The 25,051-nt window shown below is 32.5% G+C and overlaps 3 protein-coding genes across 4 annotated transcripts; all 3 read right to left on the bottom strand.

The window, feature by feature from the left end:
* Nucleotides 1-274: 274 nt before the first annotated feature.
* LOC143578216 (mitogen-activated protein kinase kinase 6-like) lies at nucleotides 275-4,749 on the bottom strand. The gene is made up of 8 exons (XM_077061868.1): nucleotides 4,482-4,749; nucleotides 2,639-2,723; nucleotides 2,372-2,506; nucleotides 1,442-1,666; nucleotides 1,132-1,314; nucleotides 762-985; nucleotides 508-553; nucleotides 275-411 (listed from the first exon to the last, which is right to left on the bottom strand). Exons 1-8 carry the CDS (start codon nucleotides 4,553-4,555, stop codon nucleotides 319-321), a joined length of 1,065 nt encoding a protein of 354 aa, XP_076917983.1. The 5' UTR covers nucleotides 4,556-4,749; the 3' UTR covers nucleotides 275-318.
* A 2,701-nt stretch (nucleotides 4,750-7,450) lies between these two features.
* On the bottom strand, nucleotides 7,451-11,157 carry LOC143578209 (profilin-2-like). 2 transcript variants are annotated; one of them, XM_077061864.1, is made up of 4 exons: nucleotides 11,013-11,157; nucleotides 8,986-9,123; nucleotides 8,366-8,513; nucleotides 7,451-7,676 (listed from the first exon to the last, which is right to left on the bottom strand). In XM_077061864.1, exons 1-3 carry the CDS (start codon nucleotides 11,133-11,135, stop codon nucleotides 8,379-8,381), a joined length of 396 nt encoding a protein of 131 aa, XP_076917979.1. In that variant the 5' UTR covers nucleotides 11,136-11,157; the 3' UTR covers nucleotides 7,451-7,676; nucleotides 8,366-8,378. The 2 variants fall into 2 exon arrangements, with proteins under 2 accessions (XP_076917979.1, XP_076917978.1); XM_077061863.1 differs by having other exon boundaries at nucleotides 7,451-7,681; nucleotides 8,370-8,513.
* A 10,920-nt stretch (nucleotides 11,158-22,077) lies between these two features.
* On the bottom strand, nucleotides 22,078-24,712 carry LOC143578215 (profilin-1-like). The gene is made up of 3 exons (XM_077061867.1): nucleotides 24,511-24,712; nucleotides 23,053-23,190; nucleotides 22,078-22,212 (listed from the first exon to the last, which is right to left on the bottom strand). Exons 1-3 carry the CDS (start codon nucleotides 24,637-24,639, stop codon nucleotides 22,078-22,080), a joined length of 402 nt encoding a protein of 133 aa, XP_076917982.1. The 5' UTR covers nucleotides 24,640-24,712.
* Between the last annotated feature and the right edge of the window lie 339 nt (nucleotides 24,713-25,051).

Below are 25,051 nucleotides of genomic sequence, written 5' to 3'. Positions count from 1 at the left end.
TTTGTGTTTGAGTTTGTTTCGGATTTGAAATAAGCACTTCATGATTAAGCAAATAATGTGTTTTACATGCAAATAATCAGATAAGAGTTTAGATAAGCAGATCCCAAATGTCGACAGCAAAGTAAACAGATAAAATCAGGATGGTAATCAAATACGTTGAAAATATTCAAGAAATTGCACACATAGATGTAAGATTGCAATTTGAAGATTTTGGCATAATTTTCGAAATACTACAAGTGTGTACTTTATAGAATGGGAAAAGGGTAAAAATACATATATAGGTGATGCATAATAATTCAAATATCATTACAGAATTATTCATTTAGAATAATTTATAGGGGGTTCCAAGCAACTTACCAGAATTCTAAGATCAATATCTTTGTCCTCGAATTTCTTGATGAACGGATGACTCTACAAATACGATCAAAAGCAAGAACTTGGGTTAGTTATAAAAGAAATATAAAACGACAGTAACAAAAAGATGTAATAAGAGATCATAGTACGAACCAAAAGATCCAGAGCCGATGCCCTGTCTTTAGGATCTTTTTGTATGCTGCATGTATACACACGCGCAAGATTGTAAGAACATACGTATCGACAACAAACCGAATAATGTGGATAATCAAACGTTCACTGCCTTCAAATAAATTACTCAAAAGAATCGATATGACAATTTTAGAAAATAGTTTTCATGATCCCAAACAGCCTCTAGAATAAAAAATAACAATAATCATAATCTGTAGATTGTTGTTTAAACTTACCATGCAGACACAAATGAACAGAATTCAGGTGAAAATTGATCTGGTGGTGCAGTTGGTGGTGGCTTTGAGACAATGGCATCTAAAAGCTCATAAAAAGTTGGCCAGCTTTGTTGATCTTCAGACTGTATGAACGGAAATCGTCCTATAGCACACTCAAGAATCACCAGGCCCAAACTCCATATATCACTTTTATAATCATAAGTCTTCCCATTGATTCTTTCAGGCTTAAAAAAATGACAAGAAAAAAGATCAAGCCCCATTGACAATATTCTTGATTGTTCTCAAATTATCATGAACAAGATTTAGAAGCAGTATTTAAACAGCTTATCTAGCACTTCAATATAAAAACAAAAAAAACATGTCTACTTACCGACATATAATTATATGTTCCAACAAATGTATCTCGTTGACCCATAGAGCTTGCAAGCATTGCACTTACACCAAAATCTGTAATCTTTATTTCCCCCTTTTGGTTTACAAGCAAGTTAGATGGCTTTATGTCCCTGTGAATTACATGTCTGTCATGGTGCAAATACACAAGACCCTGCAATACCTGTGGTAAACATTATTATTAGCTATGGCATACTTTGCACCTATGGTTATGATGATCATATACCAATATACGATTTCTTTTAAATGAGAGAAGAAACTAATAAACATGTTGCAAATAATAGGCAAACCTGTTTGCAGACAACTGCAAGATATGGTTCAAGAATTGTCGTGAGTTGTCTAATCACGTCTGCCAAAGATCCGCGGTCCATATATTCAAAGACCAGAGAGATTGCCCCGTTGTGGTAGAAAGAATGGTAACAAACGACAATATTAGGGCATTGAGAAGCTTGATTAATTTTTAGTTCTTGCACAATTTGTTTACGGATTTCCTCTTGTATATTCATCTGGATTACCTGTGATCACAATCGATATGATTATGAGTTTTTTTTTATGTATATTCATTCATTCATTGTTACACTGAAAACTTATATATTGGCATCATTTGAATGTCAAGTATAGAATAGTTGATACCTGATATTGATATTAAATACCAAGTATCATTATTCACAATAGCATACATGTTATAAAATAAGAATGCGCTTTCTTTTGTAAAACAGATGTAATGTACTATTGTTGTATAACAAACAGGAGCAAACAATTATCTGATTGATAATTTGCTTTTGACTTTCATAATTTAAGATGTATCTACCTTCTTCTCCTTATCATATCACCTGAACAATGGATTAACTTGTGTACATATGTTGCTTATATTCTTCTCTCTTTTAAATTTCACCTCAAGTTTGTAATTACATCAGATTTATATATGTTGAGTATATAGATTCATTTACATCCTAATAGTCAAAACTAAATCAATAACATTAAGCATACAAGTGTGAAAGAAGTAAGGTGGTTCATTATACTCAGAAAGAGTTAATATGTCAAACATTAACGTTATCATCAAACTGACCAAGTTACTTTATTGCATATTCTTTATCCTAGTAATTGGTGTGTTGTGGTTGCTTGTGAAATAGGGAGTGCTTTTTAAAGTTAGATAATATGGCACTTAAAACTAGCGTTAGACCGATAGTTAGTACTTAGTAGTTCAGATTTATCCTGACCTTCAAAGCAAACAATCTCCCAATCCATTTATGTCGGACCAGTTGAACAACACCTCCACTTCCTTTTCCAATAACTTTAATGGTCTCAAGATCTTCCAAAGAAAATTGCAGATCAATGTCCTTGGAATCAGATGGCTGATCAATTAGCAAACAAAAATCAGATGGCTGATCAAGTAGCTCAAAATTCACAAATAATATATTTGATCTGGTTTACTAGCGGATCACACCAAAATGTTCAATCCTCTTTAAGAACCGAAGGAAACTTACACTATTCTCCTTATCCTCAGATGCGAGTCTTAATCCTTTCAGATTTAGAAGCAAATCGCCATCATGAAATGTCCCACTTGCCGTCCTGTAAATCCACAATAATAATCAGATACTACAAAAATTCAGTTGATTTCGGTTTTAACTTTTTAACAGACACCAAACAGAATTGTATTTGGTTGAATTCGGTTCGGTTAGACAATTCTGAATTCGTATCGGTTACGGATAAAAAGATTCAAATTCGAAAAAACTGAACCGAACTGTCCGAATATCCGATATACACAGATGTATTGGATTAAAAGACTTCTCCAACTAGGATTTCACATAACTTAATTCACACAAAATAAAATCAAGTTCACACCAATAACAATTTCACATGTTCCGAACAGCAGAACTGAGAACTAAATCGACAATATAACCGTCTATAAGATTAAATCGATAAACAAGAATCTTGTTTATCGATTTAATCTTATAGACGGTCATGTTGTTGGTTTAATTCGTAATTGTGTGGTTTGGATTATGTGAATTTGTTGTTATTTGTGTGAATGTAGTTATGTTAAACTTTAATTGAATAGATGTTGCTCTAATTTACAGTATGTAGTATATAACTACATTCACATTATCCAAACAACAAATTCACACCAATAACAATTTCACATTATCCGAACAGCACAATTACGAATCAAATCGCCAACACAACCGTCAATTAGGTTAAATCAATAAACGAGATACCAAAGACTGTAAACTAGTGCAAAATCTCTTCAATTAGGGTTTCACATAACTGCATTCACACATAATAAGCTCAAATTCACATAACCCAAACCGCACAATTACGAATTAAACCAACAACATCATAGTTATCAAATGCGTTAGGCGCAGTCAAGGCGCATAAGCCTCGCCTAGGGCCTAGGCGCAAAAAAACGAGGGCATGAGGAAAAATAAGCGCACTTAAATAAAGCATTTAAAACATATTTTGTATATGAAAAATCATACTATTCTTCAAATAAAATAAACAAAAGCTATTATATAACATTTAATATCATCTAATGAGTGCCAAAAGTTCTAAAATAGTCAAAATTCAAATGTGATTCCAAAACTTGAATAACAAAAGGCATCAATATAATGCCTTTTGACTTCTCCTAGATCCAAGTTTCAATAGCAACACTTGCGTTTCTTTTGCTCAGCTTTTATGTTCTCCCGTTATTGGCATAGACAATGCCGAAGCGCTCGCCTAGGAACTAGAAGCGCATTTATTGAGCCTCGCCTGAAAATTGGAGCTAGGCGCAAGAAGCGATGGCTTTTAATAACTATGAACAACATAACCGTCTATAAGATCAAATCGATAAACAAGACACCACAGACTGTAAATTAGAGCAAAATCTATTCAATTAAAGTTTCACATAACTATATTTACACAAAATATGCTCAAATTCACACCAATAACAATATCACATAATCCAAACCGCACAATTACGAACTAAACCAACAACATGACCGTCTATAAGATTAAATCGATAAAAGAGACACCGCAGACTGTAAATTAGAGCAAAATCTCTTCAATTAGGGTTTTACATAACTACATTCACACAAATAAGCTCAAATTCAAATTCACATAATCCAAACCGCACAATTACTAATTAAACCAACAACATAACCGTCTATAATATTAAATCGAAAAATCAGTCACCACAGACTGTAATTAGGGCTTCAAATAATCCAGATCTTATAATAATAAACTAATTGATAACAGATACGAAACTACATTAACATAATTTAGATACGAAGCTCACTAATTAGAGATTAACGAAAACTATTAAAAAAAATAGGAGATCGTGTGTGAACGTACAAGAAGCTGGTGATTGTGGCTTTTTGAGCAGGTACGGCTAGCTTGAGCTGCTTCAATGGCTTCATACCTTTCATGTCTGCAGATTAGTTAGGGTTTGTTTGTTTGTTAGCACAGTGTTTGTGAAATGGTGAGAGAATAGAGACTGGAGCGTGTTGTATTGTATTGTGACTGACAGACGGACGCCATGGAAAGTAATAATAATAATATAAACAAAGTTTGAATGAAACTGACCGCCAAAAGTCGAGTGTGGTGTACAGTTGTAGCTACTTGAGCTGTAGCCGTTGCGTTTTGACTCTTGTGATTGGGTAGCACGGTTCGGTTCGGTTTAGTTATGAGTTTGACTGGAACTGACATGTTTGGTTGTTAAAGTTTCTTAACCGATTGGTGGAGAGCGAAGCCTATTGTGGCCCGGTGGTGGCGTTTGCTTAGTAGTGTAAATCTATGCGTTTTCGTTTTGAATTTTTTAAACATAGTGTAAATTTACATGTTTTCGTCTGAAAATTTTTAGCCCGACCATCCTGGTTTATGAAAATTTTAATATGTATTGAGTTGGGCTACTTGGTGCTTTCGTCTAAGCTTCACCACTGATGATTTTGATTATTTTGGTTCGGTTTAACAATGATACATTACTTGAAAAATCAAATAATCATTGATTTGTTTACATACGGTGTCATCTTCATTTCGAGAAATAGCGAAAAGAAAAAGGGTATAGCAAGCAGAAAAAACCATGTTAATGATTGTTTTAGAGCATGTCCTCAAAATAATTTTTTTTTCCATAATAATAACCTCCGCAAATCCAATTAAAAAAATATTGGCGATGCATATATGATATATGTAGTGTGTATATATTTGTTTGTGAGAGTGGTGGTCCACCCTTCTGTGCGTTCATAGACTGCAGCCCCAAACAAAGCTCAAGGACTTTTGCTTCACAACGCAAGCAGGCCGTCTTCTCTTTTTCAACCATACATCATATCATCCTGACCTTGGTTTTTAGTGCGTGTTTAGATGCTCATCTTGTTGATATCAATCTATCTATATTTTAATTTTAAATAGAAATTTTCATTTAAGGTGATAAGGCCATGTGTAATGGGGCTACAAATGTGGGCGACAAGACCACAAGGGGCGATAAGTGTATTGGGGGGGGGGGGGGCGACGGGAATTTGTCGCCGACAACACCGCCCCCTAGCTACATAACACCCTTTTTGTCACGTGTCAAAAATCGTCCCATTTTGTAGTCCCCCACCACACAGCCTATTGTTTTTATTTCTACATGGAACTAATAAAAGAAAAATATAATAAGTCGAAAACGAGTTTCATGTCTTTTTGAATGATAAGAACGTTGTATAATGATTAACATGACCAAAAGAACCTGAAGAGGTAGGTCCCAGCAGAGCCCAGTTGGACCCGCAAGACTCACCTTGAAGAGGGACGTCTGCGCAAGGACCAACTGGTCCCGCAGGACCCACCATGCTCAGAGATGAAGACCTTACCCGCAGTACGCCAGCTGTTCCCGCAGGAAAAGCCTCCCAATGGTGAAGTACCCCGCCTGTTCCCGGAGCTGCGGATACAAGTCATCAGGAAGGCTACCCGCACTAATAGCAAGGCTACACGCACAAGGCACTAACTCAATAATTCAGTGTCACCTGAAGGAATGAGCAATGCGGGAATACTCCCGCCCAAATGAGCCAGTCCGTACGCTTCTGGAAGGTCTTTTGTACTATACCTGCCAAGGTATGGACAAAATAGACAAGATCTGACCAGAGCAGCCCATGAACCAATCACAGGGTGACAGCTCATCGACAACAGTACGAGGAGCACGCTCTAGTACAAAATGTCACTATCAGCCGCTGCCTACTCACCAACCCTTGTCGTGGCACGTACATAGCCTGCAGTTGGTGGAAAAGGAACAGTACACAGCCGGCGGAAAAGGAACAGTACACAGCCGGCTTTGTCACTATCAGCCGCTGTCTACCCACCAACCAGCATGGCACGTGCGTAGCCTTCAGTTGGTAGAAAAGGAATATTATACAGCTGGCTGTACCTGCTTGGAAACCTACCTTCGGCTATAAATACTCCAACACCTTGGAACGGTATCATCATCTTACCTTCACTAGCTATTTCTCTCAATATACACTTATATTTAGAGCAATCTAGTCTGATTCTCACGCCGGAGGGTGTTCACAAGGAGGAACCCCCCCCCCCCCTTCTCAGTGACGAGCTCACGGTGTCTGTTTTGCAGGTCATCTGAAGAACATCCATCTTTGCCGGACCTAACCCTCGTGGGAAACATTACTTAGCCCCTAGATTATCCGTAATCTGCCTGGGGTCGATTAGTGTTTCTTCATAACCTTACAAGAAATAATCCAAACCTTCATATAATGGTTCATGGCAATGAATTTGATTTGTTTTATCACGTCAACTAGTCACCAACTTAATATAAGTTTCCACCACCTAAATGTTTGCAAGAGTATAAACAAGCTAAACTACTTGTGTGAACTACTTATGATCATCTCAAACAAACGCTAGCATAAACGAGCGCAAAGCCGGAGTTCAAGCTTAGTTATCGAGCTCAACTAAACTTAGTTTTTAGACTCGCCTAATTTGCACCCTTATTTGCAACCAATGATTATAAGAGATGAGGCACCAACTTAAAATAAGTTTCCACCTAAATGTTTGCAAGAGTATAAACAAGCCAAGCTACTTGTGTGAACTACTTGTGATCAGCTCGCTGAAAACTCAAACAAAAGCTAGCATAAACAAGCTCAGGCCCGAGTTCAAGCCTAAACTTAGTTATTAGACTCGGCTTATTTACACCCCTATCTGCTACTGATAATAATAAGAGATGGGACACCAAAAAGATACCGACATGACAGATCATCAGAACCTTACACTCGGTACTCTAAAAGAGGAGAGGTACCAACCCATTGCTGTAATTTGACTACGGTAACCGAATCATGAAACAAAAAAGGTTACACAAGCAAAGGTGTTATATTAATATGAGAGAACCCAAACCATTGAAAATATTAATAAAAATACCACTCCAGAGACAACACAAAAAGAACTTAACATGTATCCCACTACCATCACACTTGGTCATGAATACATTGGGAAGTTTTGACCAATTCAAATATTGTTCATCAAGCATCAACCACCTGGATTACAACTCCAGCAGCTTTAATAACTAGTACAGTATCACTTGCCTGCACCCCAATTTTCAGTTAATCATGATAACAAATATAATGGGAAAGTTAGCGTACAGATTAAATTATATATACATCGTAGTGTAATTACACTATATAATTACACTACTTGATTCACACAGTTAGCACACTTGGTCTGCTTGTTGAAACTGTTTTATCTACTAATTGTGTTTTGAGACATATATTCACTTAAAGAAAGCTTAATTAGCAAGGCATTAAGCTTATGGTTTAATAAGCAAACCCAAACACCCCCTGTATATAGAGATGTACTCTTAGGTTGAGTTTAGAAAAAGCTATATTATTGCAAGTTTGCAACAAATCAATTATAATCCAATTTCTTAAAAAAATACAAAATTAAGAGTTTATATGTATTAAAGACAAAATAAAGCCCCTGTTAACCCTTTTTATAAATAAATGGGTCAAACTTGTAACCATTTAGTGTGTTGAAATATGGTTACAATAACTAAATTATTACAATATTAATTTTTTTCTTGAGAGAAAAAAAAATTATCCTAGAGGTTGTTTGCATTAAAAACATATTTCAGGTAATTCTCGGCCGTTTTAGCTTAAGCTATTTTAATTTGACACATTATGACCCGAATCAAAAGAGACACAACTTAACGGGCCAAAATTACCGTCTTTGTCAATATGAAATGCAAAAAATAAACGGAAAGGGACGGTTACATACAAGAGTAAATTAGAAACCCTGTTCGAGGAGATAGTCACCAAGCCTTTCAACAATCATGTTGCATTGGCCAGGAGCCATTGGTTCATCATAGATACCAATGATCAAAGACATTGTTGTCTTTTTAATAGTAACGCCTCCTGGTCCCTGTACATATCCAGAAAAACATTTGTTAAAAATATATAAGCAAATGTCAAACTTAAAACAACACATCTATTATAATTGCTATTTCAAACTTATGATCCTACTTGAGCTTATGATTATCTAATTATTTGATGAGTCTATAAATCAGTATGATATTAGCAGCAAGAACATTGATTATGAAAGGGTCCCACATTACTTATATACCCCTGTTATATCAAGTACTTCCTTACATAATAATAACTAAACTAAGCCTATTGATCCATGTGTTAACAGAAGCAAAGCCTCGATAAAAGCTTTCACTTTAATATATTAAATATTGGATTTTTAATGATTAAAAAATTCTTAATACACCGATAAAAATGTTTTCTTATTTGTATACATAATCGAAAAACATCTAAACACCTCCTAAAACCATCTTGTTTGTATATTATAATATTTATAAGTTAGCAAATCAAGAAAAAAGCGAACTCGTTACCTTTTTCCCTCGAATCACAGCTCCTGCCTCACCTTGAATAACCATGTACTTGGTCCCACCAAGGTATAAACCAGTTGGTGCAAGTGAGCCAGGTTCATTGAAGTCATTCATGATAGCAGTTATTTCCTCTGGCTTGACCTGAAGTGCTAGCCAATAAAGATCAATGTTATTTCCTTTTGTCAAGAAGCAATAACACAAAACTCTCCTTTAAACAACTTCATCATTAAAATGTTAAGATAATGTATCCAACAGATATCTTTTTTCATTACAAACACTAAGTAGCTTAATCCATGTACATACTAGACAAATTGAGAATATAAACTGAATGGTATCTACTATATGGTTATAGACCATATTGTATTGAAAGTGATACTTAAAAGTTAAAACTCAGCAATCATTTACTAAATTCCACCTTCAAAAGTACTCGGAAACAGTAAACTGGCATATTATTCAGAATTCTCTTCAAGACAGAACCCAAAGTAGATTTATAATCAATTCTCTAATAAGTAACATGTTTCATGTCGTTATGCAACTCCCCTAGTTGATGAACGTCTCATTTAGGGGTGTTCAACGAATCGAATTTTGAATATTCGAATCGAATTATTTGAATTTTAAAGTTGAATCAGAATTCGAAATTCAATTCAAGTTTGAAAGTTGAAAATTCGTGTCAAATTCAAATTGATTTTATTCAAGTTCAGCCAAAATAATATATTGTTTTACTTCTAATTTCAAAAACTACTGCAAACTATAATTTTTCAACCAAAAAACAAACAAGTTTATAAAAAAAAAATAAAAAAAATAGCCCAATGCTGAAGTGGTAACATATCTGATTATATATTCATAAAAATTGACAAAAAAATATTATGAATAAAAATCACAATAATGAACTTCCAAGCTTCTATAAACTTTTTTGCTAAACATTTGTGTATTATATATAACAAAAATAAAATAAAATATATTGAGTTTGAATTTAAAAACGAAAATCATAAATTCATATTCGATTTCTAAAATCAAATCAAATCAAATTCGAAGTTTTGAAAACCGAATTCGAACGGTGGATGTCGAATTTGGTTCGAATCAAATTTCGAGTTCTTCGAGCCCGATTCGAATTCATCATTTTATATTATAATTCAATCGAGTTAGATCCTTCCCACACCACAAATCAAACTTGTAAATAGATCAAGTTTAAAATCATACGTCTCCATTTTTGCCGCTATTTATCAGGGCCAGCTGGGGAGGGGGGGTGCCGGTTGGACCGTCGGCCGGGGCACGCAATTTTTGGGGGCCAAAATACATTTAAAACAATAAAACTTATAAAATATGATTTGATCTTTACCATCTAATAATTATTGGGCCCAAAACTTTTTTTTATTCATAATCCATTTAATCAAGTTTAAATTATTGAGCCCAAACTAAACTAAAAACTAAAAAAAATAAAATAAAAACCAAATGCAAAACAAAAGAAATAGCGACCGATTGAAATTCCTCCTTGGCCCCTTCCTTCTTTGTGAATGCTGAACAAGACCATCTCAGCCGACCACCACCGTTGGTTCGACGTTGACCACCAGGCTCCTCCACGATTGACCAAGCCAGCCACCAAGTACCAAGGTATGTTTTTTCTTTCCAATGTTAGGAGAGCATCACGAATCGTCAGTTAATCGTTAGTTACTATGGTATTTGATTTTAATATATATTTTTCTATTTATTAAAAAAATTAACTTATATATTTCGTTACTCTTTTAAGAGTATTGGCCTTCTTATATCAGCTCTGAGGTATTTAAATCCTCGGAAGCGGCCCTGCTATTTACCAACAAAATAATTAAGCCAAAACTCAAAAGAAGCAAAACTTCAGCCTCCTTAAACCCTAACACAGCTAAAACCTCTTCATAACACCAGATCAAAATCAAGTGCATGCAGCAGAACAATTTCAATCGCATCGATTCACTGATTCAAGTCAGATCTAATCCAAATACAAATACAAATACAAACAAAAATGAAATAAAATAAACTAATTAAAACCAGTGGACCTGAGGGAAGGTGGGTGACTGAGCCCAAACAGTGCCGTCGTGACCGATAATAGCGGCGGCAGAGAGGCGATTGCCTTCGATCTCGCACAGCAAGTGGTCATCCACGTACGCTTGCCACGACATCTTCTTCTTCTTCCAATTAATTAGCTAGCTAGCTATTATTTCGGTGTGTGCTTGGGGTTGAAGAATAAGAATGAATTTAAATGTAAATGATATATAGCGTGGAAACCACGACGACAGTATGACGTGCTCTTGTGTCAATTATTCGCTAGTCTTCGTTGGTATTGGTCATGGCCCCATGTAACAGGTTTTTTTTTTTTTTTCTTTTTTCAAAATATAATCTACATGCAAACGGGCTTACTTCCTCTCCTCAAGCTTAATAAAAACCTCGAAACAAGTCAAGATTTTTCGAGCTTGAACATTGCACGCGGCTTAAAAAAAGTTCGATTAGTTAGCAGGCCTAGGCTCGAACTTTTTGTGTTTATAAGTTTTACCTCTTTTAAACTTTTATGTGTTAATTTCACACTACAGTCGAGCTCAAACCAAGATTTGGCTCGTACACATGCTTGAGCCGAGCTTAGGCTAGTTAATTAAGGGATTTCTCAAACTATATAATAATTAAGGGCGCTTCACATAATTGATTGGAATTGGAATTTGCATAGAATTGGAATTTGCATAGAATTGGAATTGGAAGGAATTGGATTTGGAATCTGAACATTGCAATAGGAATTAGAATCGGAAGGAACTGAAATTCAATTTCATTCTTGATGTGTTCGTTTGACAAGTGAATTGGAATATATCACCACAAATGAACTGGAATCGTTTTGTTTTATTTTGTAACAAGGTTAACGGCAAAAACATTTGAGCTTTTTTTTTTGTTTTTTATTTATATTTTGAGTTATGAACCTTTTAATTATTATTATTATTTTAAATTTTTTAAGGGTTTTCTATTAAGATCAAAACCCCTCAAAACAATATTCATAAATAATAATAAAAAATTCATAACTCAAAATATAAATCAAAACAAAAAAAAATGTTTTATTCGTTGTCATCGTTAAAAAAATAATTAAAAAAAAAGCCTCAAGAAAAGATTTAATGAATTACCTTGAAATCCTCCATATTTTGGAGGGATTAGGAATCTCTTTGTTTAAAGGAATTGAATTCCAATTCCAATTCTTTAACAACCGAACACACCAGTTTGGATTCCCACAAATTAATATTCCAATTCCAACAAAACGAACACGTCATGTCATGGATTTTAATTATAATTCCTTTGAATTTTCACGAATTTTGTGAAACGAACGCGCCCTAGAAACATTTATAATTTAATTATTATATAATAAACGAGCTGATCTTGAGCAAAACCTAAGCTTGTAAAAACAACCTAACTCAAGCTAGAGCTTTAGAATAAGAACTCGAAACGAGCTAAACTCTAGTAAGTCAAAACGAGCCTAGTTGAGCTTGAGCTCGGATCGACTTGTTTTCGCCCCTAGGTCAAACAAGCTGATCCAGTCACAAGCTTATTGAACTCAGATCGATAAAAAGTATAAACGAGCCAAGTTTTTTTTTTAGTTTGAGCGAAACCCAAGTCTCAATTAAAGCTTATTTTAACATTTTTTGAACTTCTAAGTATAAATTTCACACCACAAAGCTCGAGCCAAGCTTTGGCTCGTATAAGGTACTACATGAGCTCAAGCCAAGCTTAAGCTCATTCAAGATTTTGCTCAAAATATATAAATATGAAAAAAAGAATGTATACAATTGATTAATAATTAATAAATAAGCTAAACCCAAGCTTGAAAAAACAACTTACGAGCTGAGTTTAAGATCTCGAAAGTCAAAACAAGCCTAGTCAAGCTCATGCTAACAGAATATATATTTCAAAATTTCAAAACTATAATACATTGTTCTCTAAAATAATGTGTAACCTTTTTCTGGCATTGTGTTTTGAAAAGTATAATACATTATTGTTTAGAAATTTGTATTCGCAAATTCGTATATTTTCTCTTTAAAAGTTATTAAATGGATTAATAGATCAAGCGCCTACCATAAAGAATTAAAGACTTATTTAGAAAGAAATATTTTCTAAAATTTATAAAATGTTAATTGATCATACGCAATAACTCGAGCTTATTAAGTGATTTGGCATACTAATTGGAACAAGTATATTTTTTATGTCCAATAAACAACTTTTATCACCATTTTTGCCTATGCTTGTGTGTCGTATATTGTCCAAAAATCTCAATGACGCGCTAACATGTCCGCCTTATTCCTAAAAATCGATATGAATCCATATCAAGGGCCGTTTTATACCCAAACTCGTCATAGTTTATTTGTTATAACAGTCGGTTAAGACAAGATGTTAAAATTTGATGGCGTTACATTGCATCTTGAATTCTTTTTATTAAATTGAAATTTTAATAAGTGTCATTGTGATAGAAGAATCTTTAGAGAACAAATATTCAAAAAAATGTAACATTCTTTTTTTTCTTATAAACGTGTAACGATGATAATATATACTTTGTGTTGGTTGTAATTGACCATTCTTTCTTTTTTCTAGAAATCAAGAGTTGGAATTTGAGGTCCCATTACTTTGTAAAGGATGGATTTGAGTCATTTGACTAGCATAATCAACACCAATAAAAATATTCCCACGCATTTTTCTTATCAACATGATAAATAAAAATTTGATAATATTAAAACCATAATATATATTTTGTAGTTTAAATATATATACATAGGGTAAGGTTAAAATGAAAACCAACTTGAGTTGTGAAAACTCTAGAAACTCATTCTCAACCACATGTTTTTAATTAAAGTTTAAATCTTGTGGTCCACAATTAAAATGAATAAAAAATATAAATATAAATATAACTTTTTCAATCTTCTGAAAACATATATAAAAATTAGTAAAAAAATGTTAAAAAATAGCAAAACATTTTTTTTTGATGTTTCGATGTTTTGTATTAAATGTTACAACACATATTATATGTAACAAAAAAAACACGATGTTACATAGGGTTTTCACGGGTTTTCACAACTCAAGTGGGTTTTCATTATATACTTTTCCTATATATATATATATATATATATATATATATAGGTGGGATCTAGTGAAAACTCCTCTTAAAAATAAAACTTAAAAACTACTAAAAAACTATTTTTAACTTTTTTAAATTTTTTTTTTGAAGTTTCTTTTTTTTTCTCATTATTCTTATATGTTGTTATTGGTTCAAAAAAAAAAAACTTGTCGGTAACCTCGTCGGTATAGTGCGCATGTGTAATAGTGTGCATTGCATATATGCAAAAGTGTTTGTATTGCATAGAATACAAAATTATTGCACATATTTAATACACACTATTGTATATATGCAATATAAAACTAATACACACATCGAATACACATTAGTACGTATGTGTAATACAACATTAACGCACATGTGCACTACATCGACTTTTATTTTATTATTTTTTTTTCCATATAATACAACACTACTACACATATCCGATAGACAAATATTGAATATATGCAATAAAACACTATTAAACTCAAAAATACATAGTAATCCACATGTGTAATACAACGGTATCGCACGGTAATACGTATGTGCATTACAACGATTTTTTCTTATTTTATTTTTTATTTATTTTTATTTTTTTATTTTTTTCGAGTGAAATATAAGAAAATATAAGAATAATGGCTAAAACAGAATTTTGAAAATATTTTTTTATTTTTAATTAAAAATAATTATTTATGAGTTTTTAAGTTTTTTCTCTCTAAAGATGAGTTTTCTCTTGATCATCTCCCTATATATATATAGGGTAAGGTTAAAATAAAAACCCACTTGAGTTGTGAAAACTCTAGAAACCCATTATCAACCACATGTTTTTAGAGTTTTTTACCAAGTAGGTGTAGATACAAAAAGTATTTACCTTTTTGGTGTACTTTGAAAAATATTTACCTATTTGGGTACCTTTTGTTATTTTATTATTTTCTAATAACGAAACTAATTTTATTATCTTTAATAAGGAAACAAATATCAGTCTTTCGTAACACACAGACGATTCAGACTCCCCTGTACCAAAGTGTTGTTGATTTCATCAGGCGATTCATCAACGATTCGATTTCGGCGGGCGATTCGATTTCAGACGAGCTTGGAACGGGCGGTTTTAGACGACGACGGTTAGAGTGAACCATTCGAGCGACGGCTTGGATTCAGACACCTTTGTTTGGGTTCGATTGGAGTTCGATTTGAACGGCGGCTCGGTTTCTTGTGGACGACGTGCGCATCTTAAAATTTATTTTAAAACTCTTATTTCCTAATTAATGAATTTTTTGTTGAATTTTAGTTTTACTTTTTTAGATTTATAGCTTTTTTTTTCATATTTTTTTATTTTTTGCAGAATTTTATTAAAATTTTGCAAAATTTTGATGCTGGAATTTTTGTAGTATTTATGCAAATTTTTTTGTGAAAAATTTAAGCAGTGAACGAGAAAAATAAAGTAAAGCATATTTGATTTGATGAATTTTGTGTTTTCTAATTTGTATTTATCAGAAAAAACTAAATGAAAAGTATAATTTAGTTTAAAATAAAGAGGATAAAGAAAAGTGCCCAAATAGGTAAATATTTTTTAAAGTACACTAAAAAGGTAAATAATTTTTGTATCTACACCTATTTGGTAAAAAACTCCATGTTTTTAATTAAAGTTTAAAATTTGTGGTCCACAATTAAAGTTAATAAAAAATCTAAATCTAAATATAATTTTTTCTCTCTCCTGAAAACATATATAAAAATTAGAAAAAAAATAATAAAAACAATTGTTTTTAGTTTCGATGTTTTGTATTAAATGTTACAACATATATTACGTGTGTAACAAAAAAAACGATGTTACATAGGGTTTTCATGGATTTTCACAATTCAAGTGGGTTTTCATTTTATACTTCCCACACACACACACACACACATATATATATATATAGGGTAAGGATCCTAAAAGAACCATTGGCAAATTAAGAACTTTGAGAACCATTTTGGACCACAAAAAAAAAACCTCTAAAAAAATATTTAAAAAAATTATAAAACAAAAAAAACAAAAATTTTAAAAATGTAAAAAAACCAAAATTCTTATATTTCATTGCGGTTTCATTTAAAAAAAACCGAATTTTTTTTTCTTTTTAATTCGTAATATACCTATACACATATGTATACTTTCATTTAATCTCTAGTTACGTAATGTACACATATGTACATTATCATTTACCTTAAATTATACATATGTGTATAGGAAAAAACATGTGTGTACATATTATACATATATGTATAATAAAAAAAACTGATTTTTTTTTCCTTTTTAATTCGTATTATACATATACATTTATGTATACTTTCATTTAATCTCTAATTACGTAATGTACACATATGTACATTATCATTTACCTTAAATTATACATATGTGTATAGGAAAAAATCATGTGTGTACATATATGTACATATTATACATATATGTATAATTTAGCTAAACCGAGAATTTTTTTTTACGTTTTTTTTAGAAACCGGGATGATAAATAAGAAATTTGTTTTTTTTTACTTTTTTTATTTTTTGTGTTTTTTTTTGTTTTATGATTTTTTTTATTTTTGGGTTTTTTTTGTTCAAAATAGTTCTCATAGTTCTCAATTTCCAAAAAGTTCTCACATGATCATGATATATATATATATATACACATATTTTATGTAACTTCTTTTATAACGAAAGGCTTTCTGCCCATACATAGTTGATGAAAAAAATGCCACCACATATCATGAATTGGATGCTGCCTTCCCTCATCATTGTTTTGCAAATGCTCACCAGTCACCACTACATGGTGGGGGTGGGGGTGGGGGTGGTTTCTTTTAAAGAAAGACATCAAATTAGGTCATTAGGTGTACATATGCATAAAACAACAATATGAATTATACAATTTCTATTCATGAGTATTTTCAAGATTTTGTGCATAAATAAATAAGTAGCTAACATGGATTTGAAAGTATTATAATGGATACTTATTTTGCATGTTAATATTACACGCTCACTATGTAATGTCTTAGGCAAGCGTCACATCGTTCTGTTTTGTTTCGGTCACAAGAGAGATACTGTGCTATAAGGAATTCCTAGCCTCAAATTTCACCGACACTTTTAGGACTTAATTATAGTGCACAAGAGGATAACTTGTGACATTTGTCAATTTCGGGTTATTTTATACTTGTATTCTTAATGTAAACCCGACCCGTTTTGTATCCCGAACCTTTCGATATTATCAAAATGATGAATTGTATGTTAAATATTTGTTTTATAGTTGTTGGATAAAAAAACACCCTTTTCGGTTCTTAAAATTCCCCGAAAACGCTCAAAACAAACTCCAGGGACTAAAACTACCAAAATGGAGACTTGAAGGACCCATTTGTAGTTTGTGCTTTCTTGGGTCTATAACCAACCCATTTTTATGAAACACCCTTTATGAAAGACCCATTCAACTTACCCTATATATACACACCCATCTTCTTCATTTGTGCTTGCTCATTTTTTCATTTCTCTCTCAAATTCTTAAATTCTAAGGTTGTTCTTCATAAGCTAATCTTTCATTTTAACTAACTTCTCAATACTTAAAGCTTGATGTTACAACATATATATAATATATACTCCTTGTTTACCTTCGGTCTTTCATTTCTCCGGTCTCGGCCGGTTGAAATGTCGGGCTAGTAAGGCAAGGTTACATGGAGGACTTTGTAGTCCTTGTTTATATATTTAACAAATCTAACCATATAACTTGTTATACTTGCTTAACTTCTACATATTTTAGTTTATTGTTCATATTTGTCAAGTTCCATAGTATTGGGTATGTGGTGACTAGCCTCGGTTTCATCCCGAGTTGAGAACCGAACCAAAAACCGAACTTTTGCTTAAAAGCGTTATTGTTAACTTTTTGAATGTAAAACTTGAGTATTATTATTTATAAGATATTTTACAATTTCCATGGTAATTGGGTATGTGGTAACCATCCTCGGTCTTATTCCGAGTCAAGGACCGAACCAAAAACCGAACTTTTGTTTAAAAGCTTTATTGTTAACTTTTTGAATGTAAAACTTGAGTATTATTATTTATAAGTTATTTTACAAGTTCCATGGTAATTGGGTATGTGGTAACCATCCTCGGTCTTATTCCGAGTCAAGGACCAAACCAAAAACCGAACTAAACTGAGTTCACTCGCTTAAGACACACAAGTGTGTTTTTAGCCACCAAAACTCATATTTTTCTTAAAGATTATATTTTAAATCAATTTTAGTTAATTTCTAAACATACTTGGCATGTCGGTAACCAACTTGATCTTATAACAAGTTCGAACTGATAAGGTCGTATACTCGCTTAACGAACGTTAAGGTTCTTCACAATAGAACTACATACTTGGTTAAGTCTATGTTGATTTTATTGAGTTATCTCATAACATTTATTATTTTGGGAAGTTAACTGTGAGCTTGGTCAATTATCAAGTCTCGAACCGACAAACCCGAACACTCGTTTAAACCTCGTTTTGGTATTCTTATAACCAAGGGTTTTGCAATATCGCATTTTAACCCACATTATTACTTAACATACGTTGAGTAAAAAAAAAAGAAAAAAGACTAATGAATAGAATACCGAGACCCGGTTTCGAGTAAACTTATTTTACAAAACTCGTTTCTTTAATTTCTCAAATATTTACATTTTAAATCCTAAACTTTATTTTTTTACTTTATTTGTCATGTATTTTATTTTAAACCCTTCCAAGACTACCTACTAACACAAGACCTGCTTAATATAGGTCTTGCTCGTTAAACCGATCTTTCCGATTATTCACGACACTATCTTTCAAGTTACTTGTTAATGTGAATACTTTTTCTTCCCCCGTTTTCCATCTTTCGTTTTGGGGGTGGCATTGCATACTTATTCAAATTCAAATGATTTATATTTGGGTCTTAAACCAAAACACGTATTGTATATGTTTACTTAAATAAATGCTCGATTTGGTGTTATATGCTTTACATGATTATGTGCAAATTCTTGAATGCTAAGGCGGGTAGCCTCTTGAATGCTAAGACGGGTAGCCTCATCAAAGTATGATCATACGTTAATTCCGAGTATATATGGTATCCCCATATAGAAAGGTGTCGTCAATGTATTCTTATTGACGATTTCATTATTGTCGTCAATGTATTCTTATTGATGGTTCGTCAATGTATTCTTATTGACGGTTTTATTATCTAAATTGTTGCTATTATTTATTGTTTTCATATACTAGTTGTGGATTTCATACTATATAGTTATTGTCCAAAACTATGAAAATATTGCTCACCAACCTTCGTGTTGACAAACTCTATTTTATGCAATGTTACAGGTTTGATGTTAGCTTGATTGGATTACTTGAAGAAACTTATTATCTTGGCTTTAGGATATTAAAAAATAAAAGAACAAGTTATTTGTTTATCTATCTATTTGGCATTTTGTATGAACAATTGTTGTGTTATTTATGATGATATGGATTTAAATGAGTTGTTTAAATATTGTAACTTTATAGTGTCATTGTGCAATGAGCAATCATGTCGCGCCTCGACGTTTCTGCCTTCATTGGTCGGGGTGTGACATAACTCCAATGTGAAATATGCTTAACCGGAAGAAGTACCATGTGGGTGACCTCCAGTTTGATGGTATTAAATATTGATGGTACGAGATGCCACATGTTACGCGTTAGATCTTTAACTTATAAACACGATCATATCTCTATCAGTGGCGGAGCCACATTCTTCCCACCGGGTTCGGCCGAACCCGGTATTTTTTTGGTTTTATATATAATCTATAGTGTCGAATTAACGAGCGAACCCATTTTTTTCCGGCGAACGAACCCAGTACCGTTCTAAAAGAATATATTCGAACCCATTGTTTGTGAAAAAATTCATTATATTCTTTTAGTAATGAATATTCTTTTTATAAAATACAAAAAACTTTTAAAAAACTATAAATTTTATTAACAAACATCATATATGGGCCAATAATAATCCATATATAGATTATTAAAAACCCAAAATTACTCATAAAATGGGTCAATAAGCTCAACCCGATTAACATTTTTAAACATAATACCTAAATAATAAATAAACAAACAAACAAAAACATCAGTCTTTGCTTCAGCAACCAATCAGCTTCTTTCTTTCAACCAAATGATCATTGTCTCATCGCCTTTGCCGATTCGCCTCAAGGTTTCAACGATCGCCAGCAACCAATATCCATTGGTCTATCGTTTCTGAAATGTTTTTTTTCATTGAAGCGTTTGAAGACGAATTTGCGTAATTATTTGGGTGACAATTATATAAATGATGCTTGTATTTGTTATATTAAAAATGAGTTCTTTTTTAAAGTCATGATTGAAGATATTGTTTTCAAAACATATAAACGCAAAGAGAACAATTATGATATTTAATATTAAAATTTTGTTATGATAGTGATATTGTATTTTATTTATTGGACCCAATAATTGACCCGACCCGACTCATTCGGGCCCGAAAACTTTGACGCTGGAAAAAATCAAGCACCAAAAAATTTCCGAACCCATAAGAAAAAATTTCTGGCTCTGCCACTTATCTCTATGATATAGTATATTTAAGTATATTGGTTATGTATGTGTGTAATATGCATCGAATGAATTGAAATGAACTCTCATATTATGCTCACTCTTTTAGTTAGTTAATTAGTGGTTGTTTTATGTGTTATCAACAAAAGACTAAACAGAAACTCTGATAGTTCGTTGTCATGAAGTTTGAACTATCAGAGTTCTTGCAATTGCTCGTTTCATTCATTCAATGAAATTTACTCAACAAAATCTTCTTACAACCATTTTGACGAGGAAGAATGATGTCTAACAGACAATGTTTTTAAAAAGTACATTTTAACATACAAACTAAGATAAATTAAGGTCATAATGTATAACGGTTTATAGCAAAATGATTATTACGATTGTAGTTTGTACCAACAATATCAAAACACTAATTATTTTATTGTTTGCTAATTTTAAGTTCTGTTAGCCTTTTGTATTGTTTGCATAATACCTGCATTTCTTGTTTAGTATAGACTTAGTTAGAATGAGCTATGCTTATTTTTTTTAAGAATTTAAAAGATGAAAAGAAAATCATAAACTTATAAAAATTGTAAACCTTTTATAAACTTTACACAATTTTAAAGTTTGCAAACTTAATCATGTTTTTATCAACTTATTATGTAATATTCAAATTGTGCAACTTTAAATCTTGATTACAAAAGTTAAATGTATATTGTGGTGTGATTATGTGGAAAATGAAAGGACGTTTGTAAAAGATGAATGGACTGTTGATATGATATGTGACTAGTAACGTTTATGAAAGTTCGTAGGTTTTGCAAGTCGCCTACGTTATGTTAGTGGATGTTTGTAGGATAGGATTATAGATGCTCTTAGTGATATTAGAACTATTGTAGTTAACAACTCAATTATTTATATCCTTTAAAACACTAGACCTATAATGCAAAAGCTATAAAGATGGAATGGACACATTTGCTACCATTGCCATGTGTTCTTAAAAAGCCATTGATATTGTGGGTGGACCATCATATATTCCACCTTTGCTTTGCAATCTCTTTCTTTCTTTCTTTCTTTCTATTGTGCCAACTTGTTTAGTTACTTTTAAGCTATCATTGTATAAATAATTGTGAAGAAGTAACCGAACCAATGAACATAAATAAAAAAATTCCATTTCAAGCAATCCACAAAGATATGAAATTATGAAACACAATGGGATCATAAACATAGACCAACTTATTGAACTTATAGATTCGTTAATAACGATAAACAGAAACTGATATGTAACAAGGACCCGAAGATCATATCTTCGAATAAAACAGTAGATAAAATGGTTTTTGCACGCTTTAAAGACTAAAACACACCAAAATGTAAAAACCTAAGTCGTATTTATATTCAAAATGTGTACCCTTTAAGAAGTACTTCCAGTAATGATAATAATGTGGATTACATGCCTTGATCCACAAGATAATCTCCCAGCCCTTCCACAACCTTGTTGCATTGACCAGGAGCCACCGGCTCTTCATAGATGCCAAACAACATGGCTTGACCGGTTTTCTTGATGCAGATCCCTCCAGCTCCCTGTGAATTTAAATAGGTATTTTGTCTATATTTAAGCATCTTCAAATATAAACATAAGAGTAAATTACATAGATGGTTATGTGATAAGCCAGAATTTCACATTTCATCCCAACTTTTGAGAAATTACTCATATTGTCCCAATTATTTACTCACCCGTCTTTTGGTCTCTGAAATGAACATATAATTAATGCTAAAGATGGCAATGGGTCACTAGAGTCCAGAGTCAAATTGGTTATAATACAAAAGATTGATTTAGCATGTCGTCGCAAAACTAGTATTCTTAACTCTTAAAGCTTCCCAATTTATTTTAACAAATATATATATATATATATATATATATATATATATATATATATATGCATTCTTACTCAAATAATACGTTTTTTTAATCACGTCTAAGACATTATTTATTATGAAAAGTTTTCAAGAATTGAATTTTGGACAAAAAGTATTTCAGATTAACACGATCAAATCCATACCCTAAAAAACTTTTATAGTTCTAATCTATTTAGTCCCGATATCCAACCAGACATGTCCATATTGCCGCCACTAAAATGTCCCATTAATTGAGCAACAAGTTTGGCAATTGTTTTATGTACATAAGAGAAACAAGATACAAAAAGTTAAGTGGCCAAACAAACAAAAATATCTCACTGATTAGCAGAGTATTAATAGGGTTCCGTGAGTTTTGCACTAAGGAGTTCTCACGATTACCAAAGAAATTTCGGAAGATATGGTATTTCAGGTTAAAAATGATGAAATGATGGACTTGTTTTTTGTATGAAGGTTATGGCATTAAGATGGCTCTTTTGGATATTTTGTAAATCCCGTTTTTGTTACCTTTTTTCCACGAATGGCAGCTCCAGGCTCGCCTTGAATCACCATGTACTTTGCACCCGCTAGGAATAGACCAGTTGGGGCAAGAGTACCTGGTTCACCGAATTCTTTGATGATAGCATTAATCTCGTCAGGTTTAAACTGCACAACATAATGCATGAAGCGAGTATATAGCATGTGAAGTTGATGTGCAATATAAAGATAGCCATAGTAAGTATCAAACCCTGTGGTCTAAAAACTCTCTTACACCCCGTGTTCTAAAGATCGGACCGGACCAGTTGATTGGACTAGTCAAAAGGGAACTGCCTACACAACCGGTCCAGTTGAGTACTCTTGAACAAAACAACTTCGTTTAGGCCGCCTGGTTATGGTGTGCTTCATTTACTAATTCTGTCTCCATACTCTTATTTCTATTCTGGATGTTTTATTAGCATTGCAAATTGATTTATGTTTTATTTTAAACTTTTATATTATACATATCATTTGGTTTTTCAAATCGGTTAGACCATCAGCGTCCCGTTATAAAAACATTATTACTTGTAGGGTTGTAAAGGATCGAGCCACACCAGGTTTGGCTTGACCCAACTCGTTTACAAACCGAGTCAAGCTAGCTAGGCTCGCTTATATAGCTGAGATGCTTAGCTCGAGTTTGGCTTGTAAAAATCTCAAGTTAGTTGAAGTTTGACTTGTTTTTTTATTTGAAACTTCTATAAATGTATAGAAACAAAATTTAGTGTTTATAACGCACACATAATATAAGTATATTAAAATTTGGGTTATAATTTATACCTATAAAATTTTGGATTTAATTTAACGAGCCAAACAAATGAGCAAGCTTAGCTTACCTTGACTTAAGCTAGGCTCATTTACAAACCGAACCAGTTTTTTCAAGCAAACTTGGCTGCGCCATAAATCCTAATTGCATACAACTAGGGCTGTAGACGAACCGAACGTTTGGCGATTTGTTCGTGAACTATTTGGCGAGAAGTTTGTTTATGTTCGTTTGTTTAATAAATGAATGAACATAAACAAGAAATTTCGTTCGATTTTGTAATTGGACGAACACAAGAAAAGGCCATCTATGCTCAATTGTGTTCGTGAGCATTAGAGAAGGCGTTCGCTAACGTCCCTTTCTGTTTATTGATATATGTTTATTTATGTTTGTTCATTAAAAGTTTTTTCTTTTACATGAAATTAATTACATTTCTAATCTCATCATTACATAATTTAGCAAAATTGTTAACTATATAACAAAAATCTATACGAGCATTATTTTTGTTATGTGATTAATTTATATGTAAAATTAGATTATGAATATAAATTTTAAAAAAACTTGGCACTAACAATCCTCCATTACCCACAACATTGTTTGTGCCCACGAACCGTTCAATAACAATAAATTTCGTTTCACTAGGCCTTAGGGAACCGTTGGTTTGCCTGCTAAATGCTTAACGAACTAACCTGAGGGAAAGAAGCGCTCTTAGCCCAGACGGTGCCATCGGTACCAAAGATAGCGGCGGATGCGAGATGCTGACCAGTACCTTCAATGTCACACATCAAATGTTCATCCACGTAAGTTTGCCACGACATGTTGACACAGTTTTGTGTTAGGATAAATATTGCAAGTGTTAAAAATTTGTATTTGATGGGTTAATTTGAAGAGACAAGATGATGTTGATCGTTAGCGGGCTTCTCGCTATTGCCAATTGTTTGGATCCATTCAGTCACCTGTAATTATGGACTTCCATTCGTAATTATTTACAACACAAGCATTATTATTATTATTATTATTATTATTATTATTATTATTATTATTATTATTATTATCAAAATAGCCATTAAACAATGTAGATAAATGGTTTTATGTAATTACTCGATACTTTTATGGCTCGTATATAATTGGTGTCACTTGATTGTATATTGAGTATCGTTTTTTAAGAATCGACATGTTAATTATACGATTAAAAGCGTATATAATGGGTGTTTATCATGCGATCTCAAA

Source organism: Bidens hawaiensis, unplaced genomic scaffold (assembly GCF_021521415.1).
Source record: "Bidens hawaiensis isolate Kalapana, Puna unplaced genomic scaffold, B.hawaiensis_p1.1 tig00029063_1, whole genome shotgun sequence".
Lineage (NCBI taxonomy): Eukaryota > Viridiplantae > Streptophyta > Magnoliopsida > Asterales > Asteraceae > Bidens > Bidens hawaiensis.
The sequence above is the reverse complement of the archived record's forward strand: the minus strand, read 5'-3'. Positions and strand labels throughout refer to the sequence as shown.